General features: G+C 37.1%; 1 protein-coding gene across 1 annotated transcript in view; it reads left to right on the forward strand.

Annotated features, from left to right (window-relative positions):
* Positions 1-8,804, forward strand: part of Usp45 (ubiquitin specific peptidase 45) — a 52,444-nt gene extending 43,640 nt beyond the window's left edge. The window contains exons 14-16 of the mRNA XM_013022381.1: positions 3,492-3,578; positions 7,222-7,375; positions 8,164-8,804. Coding sequence (XP_012877835.1) covers positions 3,492-3,578; positions 7,222-7,375; positions 8,164-8,294 — 372 coding nt within the window. The 3' untranslated portion in view covers positions 8,295-8,804. The remainder of the gene's footprint in view (positions 1-3,491; positions 3,579-7,221; positions 7,376-8,163) is intronic.
* The last annotated feature ends 6,561 nt before the right edge of the window (positions 8,805-15,365 follow it).

Raw genomic sequence — 15,365 nt, forward strand, 5'->3', positions numbered from 1 at the left:
CACACCCAGTAAAGGACTTAGGGAAAAATACCTCTTGAAGAAATAAAAATTTAGAGCTCCCTCTAGATCACCATATTATTTTCTAATATATTTTAGTGCACAAAACCAATCATCAACAAGAGTAGGATGAAATTAAATGAATATTTAAGGAGGGGCTGGAAGGTGGCTCAGTGGTAGAGCGCTTGCCTTGCATGCATGAGACCCTGGGTTCAATTCCTCAGCGCCACATAAGCAAAAAGAAAAAAGCCAGAAGTGGCGCTGTGGCGCTCAAGTGGTAGAGTGCTAGCCTTGAGCTGAAGAGCTGAGGGACAGTGCCCAGGCCCAGAGTTCAGGCCCCATGACTGGACCCAAAATAAATAAATAAATAAAATCCATGAAAGGAAAAGATTGAAGTTGTCTTGTGTGTCCATGGATCAAACACAGGACCTTGTGTATATTAACTGTGCATTCTCTACTGTGTTATATTGTACAACATTCCTGCTACTGATGAGCAGGAAGAGCTTTTATTCTATATCTCACCCTATTGACCAAAAGATTAAGTTTTGGGTTTAAGTTTTGTGGGTTTTTTTGTTTTATTTTTTGTTTTTTTTGCCGCGCTAAGGCTTGAACTCTCTGGGCCTGGGTGCTGTTCCTGAGCTTATCTGGCTCAAGGCTAGCACTTTACTACTTAAGTCATAGCATCACTTTAAGCTTTTTTTTCTGAGTAGTTTATTGAAGATAAGAGTCTCACAGACTTTCCTGCCCAGGTTGGCTTTGAACCTCAATCCTCAGATTTCAGCCTCCTGAGTAGCTAGGATTTCAGGTGTGAGCCACCAGTGGCTGGCCAAGTTTTTTATTTTCTATACCTTGTATATAGAGAAAAATTCTAGTGTATGATTCATATCTTCTGTGATAAGACTGGACTTTACAGTATGTTTATTTTGGTTTTTGAGATCTCTGCTAATCACAATGAATGCATTTTAAAAGTAATCATGCACATTATGAAGACAATGCATTATAATTTGCTCAACATATTTTAATTTAATTTTAATTTTATTTTTTGCTGCTACTGGGGTTTGAACTCAGAGCCTGGAACATGATAGACTGGTACAACACTGGTACAATACCATGCCTCCATCTCTACTTTATCCCATCTGAGCAAATGCCTGAGCTACAATCTGCCCACTTTTTAAGCTTACTGTTATTGCTGGGATTCTAGGCACCCATCACCAATTCCAGCTTCCCTTCTCTTCCTATCTGAAAGATGGAGTCTCTCAGTCCTTTGTGTCCCAGCTTTGGATAACACGCACTTGCCACTGTAATCACTATGGGCTGAGAAGGAGGCTTTGCTGATGTTTCTGCCCAGACTGATCTTGAACTGGAAGCCTTCCATTCTCAGCCTCTCAACTATCTGGATTAGGCATGAGCCAAAGGCACCCAACTATAAGAACTCTTAAATACCAATAAGACAACCAGGAACTGGTGGCTCACACCTGTAATCCTAACTACTCAGGAGACTGAGATTTGCGGATTGAGGTTCAAAACCAGCCAGGGCAGGAAAGTTCATGAAACTGTTAATCTCCAGGTAAATACTAAAAATGTGGGAAGTGGAATAGCTCAAGTGTTAGAGCGCTAGCCTGGAGCAAAAGGGCTCAGAGCCATGCACAGGTCCTGAAGTTCCAAGACTGGCACAAATAAATAAGGATCAGTAAGACAAATATGAAGATCTAATATGAATGAAGAATTACCAATTAACAGTTCTAGAAGAGGAAGTACAAATTCCAAGAAACTGAAAATAGGCCTAGCCTTCCCATCAAAAGAATTGCAAGTAAAATGACAGATTCCTTCCTTTTGTATCCTATTCAAATTAGCAAAGATATAGTAGTGCTGATAAAGATGATGTTGGGGAATAGACATTCTCATTTATCACCAGTGGGAATGTAAATTAACACAATCTTCTAAAAAGTAAGTTAGAAATGGGTATCAAGAACAAGGAGTGGGCTGAGATGTAGCTTAGTAGCAAAGTACTTGCCTAGCAAGTGCAACGTCCTGGGTTGGTCCCCAGTACCAAAAAAGAAAAGACAAAACAAAACAACAACAACAAAAAAAGACAAGGAGTGTTTTTCAGTACAACAGTTTTTGACTAAAAATACTCCTCAGTAAGTAATTCACGTCTAAGAACCTATAAGAAATAGGAAATAAACACATACACAGAAGTGTTCTTTGTATAGATCAAGCCAAATGTAAAGCCTAATGTCCAGTGTGTAGGATGCTGATTTATATTTTAATGACTGGAAAATTGGGAGTAAAAAGACCTAATGGGCCTTTTTTCTGCATAAAGTAGGTAAAACTGTCTAAACTGTCTAGAATTAAGTTCATTGTTAACAGGTCATTGAATTAGGCCTAAACACATTTTGACTTTTTTTTTTTTTGTCAGTTGTGGGGTTTGAACTCAGGGCCTAGACATTGTTCCTGAGCTCTTTTGCACAAGGCTAGCGCTCTACCACTTTGAGCTACTTCTGGTTTTGGGGTGGTTACTTGGAGATAAGAGACTCATGCACTTTCCTGCCAAGCTGCCTTTGAACCGCAATCCTCAGATCTCAGCCTCTTCAATAGTTAGGATTCCAGGTGTGAGCCACTGGTACCCAGCCACATTTTGACTCTTATGTTGGATATATTTCATGATAGCTGTATAGTCTGGAGCTTAAATTATGTGTGTGTGCATGTGTATGTGCTACTGAAGCTTGAACTCAGAGCCTCAAGCTCTTGCTTGGCTTTTTTCACTCAAGACTGGCTCTCTACCATTGGATCATGCCTATACTTTTGGCTTTTTGCTGGTTAGTTGGAAATAAGAGCCTCGTGGACTTTCTTGCTTAAGCTGGCTTTGAACTGTGACCCTCAAATCTCAGTCTCCTAAGTAGCTAAGATTACAGGTTTGAGCTACCAGTGCCCAGCAGTAGCTTAGATTTTATCACTTAAAATTAATTTTTTTGTTATGTGTTGGACAACCAGAGGGGGGATAATTATTGCCTTTATTGGTTTTGGTACAAATCCTCATGTAAAAGAACCATCTTTGTACTATCAATTTACGAAATCCAACTTTTTAACTTAGTCATAGCAACTGCCTATTAGTCACATTTATTTTTGTCTATAAAAAAAATCTAACAGTAGCCAGGCACCAGTGGCTCATGCCTGTAATTCTAGTTACTCAGGAGGCTGAGATCTGAGGATTGTGGCTCAAAGCCAGCCCAGACAAGAAAGTCTATGAGAGTCTTATCTCCAATACACCAACACAAAATTAGAAGTGATGCTGTGGCTCAAAGTGGTAGAGCACTAGTCTTGAGCAAAAGAGCTCAGGGACAGTGTCCAGGCCTCAAGTTCAAGTCCCACAACCAACAACAACAATTTAAAAAAATCTAATGCCTGGAATTTCTCTTCAATTTTAATTAGTATAGTGCCTTGGAACCAATTAAGCTTGTTAAATTAAAAAAATATATTTTGTTCTGTTTAAGGCTGGCTTGAGTCTTCGTAAAGTAAACCGGCACGTAGATTTTCCACTTATGCTGGATTTAGCACCATTCTGTTCATCTGCTTGTAAGGTACAGTATGTTAGGATAGGTAATTAAGCTGCAAACAAATGCTTAAATCTGTATGTTGTTTATTAGGTCATGCTTCTGTGATTAAAGAAAATGTTGTTTGTAAAATAAATTTCTCTTCTAAAAGAGAATTTGAGTAAGTAAAGTCAGAAACCTGTGTCACACTTAATGCACCCAATAGGACTTTTGTCCTTTGGGAGAAAAATGAGTAAGACACTAGGCATGATGACTACGAAGATACAAGCTGCTTGTAAATGCTGTTAGAAGATGAAGGTTGCTGTAAGAAGTGAGCAGGTTTGGCGCCTTACCTTGTTCTTGTGTTTAATCTGCATAATGAGTAGTTTCAGCATAGGTATGGATTTTTGGCAAGTCAACACAATGCATTTTTATGCCATTTCATGTATAATACTGAGAGTGGTATACGTGTCTACTGAGTATGATACTTCACAATTCTTAATATCTTACTAATAGAAAATAGAAAGCAGACTGCTTTATAATTGCTTATACTTACTTGTACATAAGAATTGTATAGATGGAACTGATGGCTTTTCTTTATGAAACCAAGCAGTTTTAGGGTAATAAGGTGTCCTGTTCATGCTTAGTAGCTAAAATCCATATCTTATGGTATGCTGTAGGATTTTGTTTTGCTTGTTTGGGGTTTTGCTGTTACTATTTTTTAGAAACCTCTAATACTTGAACCTTACCTCCAGCCCTTTTTACTTTTTTCAGATAGAGTCCAGTGTTTTTTTGTCTAGGTTAACCTCACCAGGCACTGAGCCTTACTACTCTGCCTACCTACGCCTACCACATAGTAGGGTTACAGGCTGCAGCTTTGGGTCACTTACCTATCTTGAGTTTTTTTTTTTTTTTGGACATAGGGTCTTGTTAACATTTTGCCCTAAGCTGGCCTATAACTGCAATCCTCCCGATCTCTGCCTCCCAAGTAGCTGAGATTGCAGTATGAGTCACCAGCCCAATAGAATACTTTGAAGCAAACATACCTTCAGTGTGGTTTCCAGTTTATCTAATTTATTTGCTATAGAATACCAGTACTGTCAATCATTAACATTCATTATTCCTAAAATTTGATAATGTGGTAAATAATAATGAAGCTTACTAAGTTCAATGTTAACTTTATGAGATCATTACATTTGTTAAAAACGAAATTTCTAACATATACAAAATAGAAAGAACATGAACCTCCAGTCCTAAAACTTGAGAGCTATGGCCAGTCTTTCCCCATTCACATATTCCTCTCCTCCATACTATAATATTATTTTAAAGCAAATATTGGCACAATTTCTCCCATAAACATTGCATCATGTAGCTATAGAATATAAAAAATTACCTTTACTGTTTCTTTGTTAGTTTGTGACAATGTCTCACTCCATGGTTTAGGAATGGCTTAAATTTATATTCCTCCTGCTTTAGCTTCTTGAGTTCTGGGACAAGCATAAAACCTTATTCTCAAATAGCTAAAACTAAAAGGACTGGAAGCATGGCTCAGTTGATAGAATGCCTATCTCTAGTCAGCAGGAGACACTTAGTTCAACCTCCATTACAGCCAAATTAAAAAAACAAAACAAAAAAGAGTGGTGACATTATAATATTGGCATTTCTTCTTTCTTTATTAGCTAGAATATTTTTATATAAAGAGAAATTTCCTTGTTTGGTTACTTAATATATAATTCTTTTTTTTTTTTTTTGGGTCCGGTCGTGGGGCCGGAACTCTGGGCCTGGGCGCTGTCCCTCAGCTCTTCAGCTCAAGGCGAGCACTCTACCACTTGAGCCATAGTGCCACTTCCAACTTTTTTTCTTTTTGCTTATGTGGTGCTGGGGAATCAAACCCAGGGCCTCGAGCATGCAAGGCAAGTGCTCTACCACTGAGCCACCTTCCCAGCCCCATACTTAATATATAATTCTTATACATAATGCAGAATAACAAGTTGACTCCAAATTAGTTTTCAAACTAATTATCTGGTACTGATGGCTCATGCCTATAATCCTAGCTATTCAGGAAGATGAGCCCTGGAAAGATCACAGACTCCATCTTCAATTAACCAGTGAAATGTCAATGTGGCTAAAGTGGTAGAATGCACAAAAGCTAGCTGAGCAAGTGCCTGAGGCCCTGAGTTCTAGCTCTGATACTGGCATGCACATGCACACACCATAATAGTAGTAAATTACCAGTAGTATCCTCTATCATTATTTATGGATTTATCATTATTTTATAATTTATCATTATTATTAGTGGATTTAAATATATTAATTACATTTTTAAGTTTGTTACATTAGTCTTTTTGTTCATTCTCTAATATACTAGTCTAATGTGTTAATAGTTGATCACTGAAAGACACATGACCCTGCTAGTCCCTCTAATAAGAGTTATGCCATCATTGAATGTTTCATTTGTGTAATTTTTCATTTTTATCATTTAAAAATTTTCCTTTATAGAGGTTGCTTTTTTAATAACTGTGAAAGTACAGCTATTATATCAAATATACTAAAAAAGATAAGAAGTCTGATTTTTATCTGTCTATGCTATTTATTTCCTTCCTTTTATAAATAACCATTTAAAAATATGGCTTATTCGCTTGTTTTTAAAGTATAAGCAGATGTGTATGTATATATGTATATGTGTGTATGTATATTTGTTTCATCCCCCTTGAATAGCTTAAATAATGATAACTTACTCTGTGAATTCAGTTTTTTTTAATATTCTACCTTTTCCTGAACATTATGTCCTAGAGATTATTTAGGGATAGTGTACACTATATTTTTCTTTTCTTGTCCTGTCTGACCTTATCCTGCCCCACCCTGCTCTATCCCTTCTTTCTTTTTTTGTGAAGTTCAGGATTGAACTCAGGGCATTATACATGCTAACCACTGAGCTACCTCAGCCCCCTATTTCATTTACAGACAGAATACATAATATATTGTGTCCATGTGTCATAGTTTATTTAACCAGTTCTTAATTTATGGGCATTTGAGTTTATTCCAGTCATATGATGTTAAATATAATCCTGCAACTAATAGTTTAGTCTTTTTACATTTGCTCATGTAATTGTAGGATAAAATCCTAGAATTGGGATTGACAAATACAAGGATGAGAGAGAGAGAGAGAGAGAGAGAGATAAAAGTTCACTAGAGAACATGAAATACCACTGCATAAGAGGATACCCCTTTGAATTCCCACATGCAGTCTCTGCAATCACTCCTTTTATGGTACTGATCAGCCACAGAGGAACTTCTCCAGCTTTTGCATTTTCCCAGCTTAGTAGTATGGGGAAGTAATTCAGTCATTACATTTTGTTTTTTTGTGTGTCAGTACTGGGCTTAAACTCAGGGTCTAGAGCTCGAACTTAGCCTTTGCTCTCAAGGATGGCACTCTACCACTTGAGACACACCTTCACTTCTATCTTCTTGCTGGTTAGTTGAAGATAAGATATTAAGATTTGTCTGCCTGGGTTGGTTTTGAACTTTATGTCTTAGATCTCAACCTCATGAGTAATTAGGTTTACAGGCATGAGCCACTAGTACCTGATTAATAGTTCATGTATCTTCTTTTAAGCAGTATGTACATAACTTTTTCTCACAGTATTTTCACTAGCTGTTACTAAAACGGATTTTTCTCTCTGTTTCAAAGAATGTAAATATGGGAGACAAGGTTCTTTATGGTCTGTATGGCATAGTGGAACACAGTGGCTCCATGAGAGGAGGTCATTACACTGCTTATGTGAAAGTGAGAGTTCCCTGCAGGAAATTACCAGAACAGACCACTGGGAGGAAAAATGTGCCCGGTATGCCATCCTAAGTGTATTTTATTCTTAACAAAATATGTAAATCTGGTTGTTCTTTTGGAAGATGAGATATTATTTTATTTATTTTTTGGGTCCGGTTGTGGGGCCAAAACTCTGGGCCTGGGCGCTGTCCCTCAGCTCTTCAGCTTAAGGCTAGCGTTCTACCACTTGAGCCACAGAGCCACTTCTGGCTTTTTTCTTTTTGCTGATGTGGTGCTGAGGAATCGAACCCAGGGCCTCAGGCATGCAAGGCATGCGCTCTACCACTGAGCCACCTTCCCAGTCCAGAGATATTAAAAAGTATCTCACTTCGTTAATGTTAAGTAAGAGTTAGCTTTAAGTACTCCTTAATCTTAATTTTCATAAGACTGAATTCTTCTAATAAGTAGGGTGTGAGGTGACACAGCATTTCAGGATAATGAAATGAACACAAAAAATAATACACAATTTTTTGAAGACATACCAGGTCTTCAAAATAGACAGGAGTTAAGAGTTAGAAATTTGCTGGCTGTGCTTAGGGATGATCAAATTAACTTCATTATTTTTCCCCTTTAATTTTTTTTCTGAACAATTAAGTATTTACAAGGCTAATATTTCACTAGATAGTTAAAAATGTTAGTAACTGGAAATAATTACTAATTATTCCCATAATATTTGTAAAAAAAGATTAACCCAAGAAAATGATTAACCAAAGAAAGAACATGTACTATGTAATGAATATGTTGGTGTTTGCATTTAGGGAATATAAGGAATACTTGTTGTAAAATTGTACTCTTTTGTGTCCTTAGGTTTGAAAGAACTTGCCAGTGAGGCAGGAAGCCACTGGGTCTACGTCAGTGACACTTACGTGCAGGTGGTTCCAGAATCAAGAGCACTGAGTGCACAAGCTTATCTTCTTTTTTATGAAAGAATTTTATAGTTATTTGTTACTTGCTAATGGCAATGATTATTTAGCGCACTTTTATTTGAATGCTGCAACGGGAACTATAATATGTAATGTGCCTTGGTATTCTCTCTTCTGTAGGATCAGCATGACCTTCAAAGGCTCCTTAGCATTTTCACCATTTTTGTGAATCCTTTTAATGTAAATTAAATTTACTCAGTGCTTTCAAGTTTATATTTCTGAATGTAAAAACAAGATTTATTTCATGTCATGAGGGACAAAAATATCAAAATTGACAATAGTAAGAATTTTCTTTATGATATGGCTCATTATTACAAGCATTCAGAAAGGATGCTGGCTTAATGAAATTATTCCTTAATGATACTCTTTTCTCATTAAGATACTGCTTCTCTGATCTTCTGTAGTATATCCTATGCCATTATTTACTTTTAATGTTTTAGTCTTTTTAGCCTTAACCTTATTCTGAGCAGTTGTAATTAACATTTTATGTATTTGTTATTTTTGTAATAAACATCAAATTTATAACCATAGAAGAAATTATTTATCCATGAACCACTCCACTTAAAAAATCATCTCAGGGCTAATAGTGGTATATGTGTAATATTGTTTGGGACACATTACTGTAACTATATGGAATAATGCCTAATGTTATGCACTTACCTTGTCATATTTTATATGACACAGCCATATAAAAGGTATCACTGTAATTTTGGTAGTGTGAATTTTTCAAGTAATAAATTGATTCCCTAGTGTTTTGACGTTTTAAGATTATTCAAACATTTCATAAATAAACCATTTGCAGCCTATTCATGGTAGAGTTAAATATAATCTGCAAGTGGTTGGCCAAAGGCAAAATGTAATTATAGATAATTTATACATGAAAATTGGTAAATAGAAGTTGATAATCCAGTTGGGACCATGGGAACCTCTGAAGTCTCGTTACCAAATTATATTTGTAAATAAATGTTAGACAGTTATATTCTTATAAAAGGAAATATAATACAATTTCTACTTCTGTCTTTCAATAAATGTAGTTTCAGGATGTAGAGATCATTTTTGTCTTCAGTAATTTAAAAGATTAGGTGGATTTAATTGGGCACAGAGCTGGCATTTTGGTTTTCATTTAAAAAAATTATTGTTGTTATAAAGGTGATGTACAGAGGGGTTCCAATTACATAAATCAGAAAATGAGTACATTTCTTTTTGGACAATGTCACCCTTTCCCTCACTCTTTGGCACTTTGGTTTTCTAAGTAATTAAATAGTGGCAAAACATTTATTTATTTATTTATTTATTCATTGTGCCTGTCTTGGGACTTGAACTCAGAGCCTAGGTGCTGCCCCTGAGCTGCTTTTGTTCAAGGCTAGCTCTCTATTACTTGAGCCATAGCCCCACTTCTAGCCTTTATTTAGGTTTTGAAAGCAGCTTATTGGAGTCGAGTGTCTCAGGGACTTTTCTGCCCAGACTGGCTTTGAACAGTGATCTCAGATCTCAGCCTCCTGTTCCTAGGATTACAAGTATGAGCCACTGGTGCCCCTAGAATATAACAAAGTCATCAAGACTTAGCATGAGACATATTACTATTATTACTATTCAATTTTAAAAAAGAATAGCTACTTCAGTGTCATAGTATTAAATCAAAACATTACTATGTGGTCCAAGTTTCCTATCATTAATGCCAGTGTTTGATGACAGGAAGCATTAGATGAGTGTGCAGAAAGTGAGGACAGGACAAGAATAGTGACTATAAGATAATATGGGGAAAATATTGAAGATTGATGGTTTTTAACATCCCAGTGTATATCCATTATCAAGGTTAACAGTGCTACCTTTTGATATATGGATGAGTAGAATTGTGATTGGTGTTAAGATGCAACTAGTCTACAAAATGCAGAGTTTTAAAATGTCATTGCACAAATTCTATTTTTAGAATTGTTGAAATTGCTGTTGAGATTTAAGTAGTAGTGTTTTCTTGATTTTTAACAGTGAAAATGAAGAAATACATCTTTGTTATCTGCTTTGGTTAGTAAGGGGAAGTTTTAATCTGTAAACAATGAAGGTTTCAGTGTCAGAGCAATTAATGTGTGTGTGTGTACGTGTGTGTGTGTGTGCGTGTGCATGTGTGCATGCGCAAAAGCCAGTCCTGGGGCTTGAACTCAGGGCCTGCGTGCTGTCTCTGAGCTTGTAAGCTCAAGGTTAGTGCTGTACCACAGCCCAACTTCTGGCTTCTTTGTTAATTGGAGATGAGAGTCTCATGGGCTTTCCTGCTAGGGCTAGCTTCAAACCTCAGTCCTCAGATCTTAGCCTCCCAAGTAGCTGGGATTCCAGGCAGTGATTAATTTTTTGAAAAAAATTAAATTTCCTCAGTCAGCTCAGCCTACTTGGAAGTACCAGTTGTCAGCTCTCCCTCAAGCAATTTATTGTTCTAGAAATCTCATATCCTTTAAAGAAGTACACACTTCTCAAGGAATAAGAACCTGTTTTTTTTTTTAAATACATGTCTAGATAGATACCTATATTCACCAGGCATTATGTACTAAGGTGACATCGTTTTATCATCTTTAAAAATGGAAAGACCTGGGGCTGGGAATGTGGCTTAGTGTAACAGTGCTTGCCTAGCATGCATGAAGCTCTGGGTTCAATTTCTCAGTACCACATAAAAAGAAAAAGCTGAAAATGGAGCTGTGGCTCAGGTGGTATAGTACTAACTTTGAGCAAAAAGAAGCCCAGGGCCAGTGCTTAGGCCCTGAGTTCAAGCCCCAGGGCTGGCAAAAAGAAAAAAAAGATGGAAATACCTGTATGATCTATATAGTTTAGATATTATTTTACCAGAAGTATGCAAATAAGATATTTTTTATTTTCAATTCCATAGTGTTATATGAGCTGATTTTGAAATCTAGTTTTTATGGCCTAAAGTGTATAAATATTTTTTTCTTGGTCTCTGAAAAATTGTAAAACAACTGATTTTAATACCCAGGGATTTTCTAAATAGTACATAAAGCATACTGAATTGCACATGGGTTTGCATTTATTTTTTTGTTTTGATTTTGAAATTTTCCAAAGTACATTTGCAGGGATTTCTTAAACTGTGAGGCTACAGTAATAACAGTAGTTCAGGAAACTGTACAAGTAAATGAGAATGTTTACAGACCATCAGTGCAACTACATGATGTTTAACTGAATGAATTTAATAAGTCAAACCCAGAAGTTTCACTAGTTCTGTTTAGAAACTGGTTTACAGGGTATGTATAGCCCTTCTCCTTAGTCCCTTAGCTTTTCCATGTATAAAATGATGTTTTGATTACGTGCCAATTATACAAATATTTGACATAAACACATATATACATACATTTAAATTTTTGTCATACAATGCTTTAAAAATTATATGAAGACCATTTTTTAGGTAGCCTAAAAGAGTGGTCATTGATATCAATTCAGAGGAGTTGATTCAGAGCTAGTTTACTATATATAGTAGCTCTTAACTTTGCATGTGTGATGACTTTAGTCAGTGTTTTATAATATAGTTGAATAAAATAGCTGTAAAATATATTACCCTCATATTTTTTGCAGTACAGACGGACATCCTGCGTACTTCTCTTGGCTTGATATTTATATTTTTCTGCATGACACCTGATTATATAGGCATAAATGAAATATGTGCAATAAAATTGAGCCGTTAGATAATGGAATCTTGTCCATTATTAAGAAAGACTTTCTATATTTAAAATGTTCTTATTCATGTAGAAATAAGTTCAAATCTCTTTAAAAGATACAAATATATTTTCAATTTTGAGTGTCATTCTACTGTTGTCTTTTTTGCAGTGTTTTTAGATAATAGCTATGTAACTTATTGAGTTATTTTGGTGTTATAAGTATCATAATAAATATTAAATTCTTATTTTCCTTGTAAGATTGAGAGTTTTTTCATACATGTTATAGACAATGTTTTAATATTGTATTTGCATTTTTTAGTCCCCTTTGCAACAGTATCATGCAGTATCAACAGAATTTATTTCCTGCAGTTCTAGAGGATGGAAAGTTCAAGATTAAGGCACCAACAGAGTCAGTGTCTGGTGAGGGCCAGCACAGTCCTCATTGTTTCTTCACATGGTTAAAGGGACAAGGGAGCTTTATGAAGGCATAACCCCTGTTATGAGGGCTCTTCTCTCATTACCTACTTTCCCTAGGACTCTGCTTCCACATGCCCTTGCAGGAGGTGTTAACATTCACTCTGTAACATCTTAGTTGTATTCCAAATATTCTCCATATTTTAGAAATGCATATCTGAAAATAAAATATATGCACATATGAAGTACCATAGGAAAACTTCTTCGTACAATAAATCACATGCATTAAAGAAGCTGTAAGAAAGTTAAACAGGCTGTGATGGAGGTGGGCACCAGCAGGACAGAGGACAAAGAAAGGAATATGGTTGATGTAATTTATTTGCATGTGTGTGTGCTGGTTCTGGGGCTTGAACTCAGGGTCTGGACACCACCCTTGAGCTTCTTTTGCTCAATGCTTGCGCTTAGCTTTACCATTTAAGGCACAGCTCTACTTTGGGCTTTTTTTGGTGATGATTAGGAAATAAGAGTCTCAAGGACTTTACTGGACTGGCTTCAAACGTTGATCTTCTTCCTGATTAAGATTACAGGCATAAGCCACCAGGATCAAGATATTGTGGTTGTTTTCAGATGAGTGGGGAAGGGAAGAGTGTTAGAGGGAGTTAGATTGGTCTTGATACATTGTATTCATGTATTCATTCACAAGGGATGAAACTCCCTTTGAAAACTAATAAAGTTATTCTAATAAAAATGATTAAAAGTCTGGGAAAGTGGCTAGATGGTAGAGTGCTTGCCTCGCATGCATGAGGCCGTGGGTTTGATTCCTCAGTATCACATAAGCAGAAAAAGCTGGAAGTGGAGCTGTGGCTCAAGTGGTAGAGCCCTAGCCTTGAGCTGAAGAGCTGAGGGACAGCGCCCAGGTCCAGAGTTCAGGCCCCATCACTGCCCTGCCCCCCTCAAAAAAAAATAACCCTAGCAACTCAGAAGGCTTAAGATCTGAAGATTTACCGTTCAAAGCCAGTCCAGGCCGAAAAGGCCATGAGACTCATCTCCAATAAACTACCCAAAAAACTGGAAGTTGAGCTGTGGCTCAAGTGATAAGAGTGCTACCCTTAAGCAAAGAAACTCAGGAACAGTGCGTAGGCACTAAGTTTAAGCCCCACACTCAAATTTAACCCAGATCCTCAGGTTTCATACTTTCGGACATTTTCAAAATTCTTGAGTTATTTAGACAAAGTCATTTATTAGGAAATATTTTACCTGCATTAACTCTTTCGGGTCATGAAACTCTTTGAGGGTATGCTGAAAGTTATTTAAATATATTTTTATTATGCAATCATTGAATAAGTTTATAACTGTTAATGGGGTTGGCAGTAGGGCTACAGAAGTGAAAGCTAGAAATGAGGAAATAGTCTAAAATGAGTAAGGGGAAAGGATGGCAAATGCTAACAATATGGAGAAAGCAAACAATATTGCTTGCAGAGCTGTATAGGAATTAAGGTCAAGCAGGTGAAAGGGATAATTGTTCTGAGAATGGATCATACCCAAGAAGAAATATCAAATTGGTACACTGAAGAAACTGCATCCAAACAGAAAGTTAATATTATAAGACGGGTTAACAGCCCCAAATAGTAATCCTAGTAGCTTAATAGATTATTTTTACAGGATGACTTCGTGTAGGAATACATGAAATTTCATTAGAGTAGAGCTCTACCACTTGAGTCATAGCTGGTGTTTCTCTCTCTCTTTCCCTCTCACCCTCTTTCCTTTCCCCCCTCCCCCTTTCTCTCTCTCTGAACTAAGAATTTCCTGCCCTGGCTGGCCTTGAACCACTTCTCAGATCTTAGCCTGGTCAGTATCTAGAGTTCTGAACCAGTGCCACTTGGCTGTAAAATGATTTTTTTTTTTAGATCACATAGAACATTGCATAGATTTCATTGTGCTAAGTGGGAAGGGGCCAAAAATGTTTTCCTTTTTTTTTTTATCAGCTGTAGGACTTGATCTCAGGGCTTGAGCACTGTCCCTGAGCTTCTTTGTGCTCAAGGCTAGCACTCTTATCACTTGAGCCGCAGGGCCCACTTGCATTTTTTGAGTGGTTAATTGGAGAGGAGTCTCACTGATTTTTCTGCTTGAGCTGGCTTGGAACTGCAACCCTCAAATCTCAGCTTCCTGAGTAGCTAGGATTACAAACATGAGCTACTGACCTCAGCCACTGACCCCTACTGACTCCAGTAGGATCCACATGGTATAATTAGTAAACATCTCTCTCAAGGTAAAATTGCATTTTAAAAGTTACTTAAATTTGACGACGAGCATATTTTAAGCTAGAGAGCATTTTAATCATAATCCAGGAATGCAAGCTTGTGTTTAATGAAGACCTGAATTTTATGCAAAGAGCATCCATCATGTCAAGCCTATAGTTATCCTTTTCCAGCTTTTATTTTAATTCGCTGTTTAGGGCCCATACTCCAGAGCTGGAGCCACAGCTCCACTTCTGGCTGGCTGTGTGTGTGTGTGTGTGTGTGTGTGTGTGTAAATAAGTATCATATGCACATGCTTAACTGGAGATAAGAATATCACAGACAGACTTTCCTGCCCAAGCTGGCTAGGAACCACTATTCTCAGATACCGGCTTCCTCAATAGCCTTGGATTACAGGCTTGAGCCACCACGCCCGGCCAATTACTTAGTGCACTCTTTCTTAATCACTTAAGTTCACTTCTTGGAAGACACTTACAGGTTTGACTAAAATAAAATACTAATATTGTATTGGTTATATTTTTCTATTAAATACAATACGCAACGGAAACACTTGTATTTTGAGAACTTTTGCTTGTAACTCGAAGCTGCAAGTCCGGACATCGGTTCTTCTGATACCGGAGCCCTGAATGCTGTCTTTCCCGGGAATTGCACCGCGCACGTCATCTAGAGGACGAGGACAGAAACTCTTCTCTCCTCGCCCCTAACTCCACAGGAACCACGGATTGCCATCAGGATTTACGGTGGCGGGCCGGTCCCCCGGA

This window comes from Dipodomys ordii, unplaced genomic scaffold, assembly GCF_000151885.1.
Source record: "Dipodomys ordii isolate 6190 unplaced genomic scaffold, Dord_2.0 Scaffold62, whole genome shotgun sequence".
Classification (NCBI taxonomy): Eukaryota; Metazoa; Chordata; class Mammalia; order Rodentia; family Heteromyidae; genus Dipodomys; species Dipodomys ordii.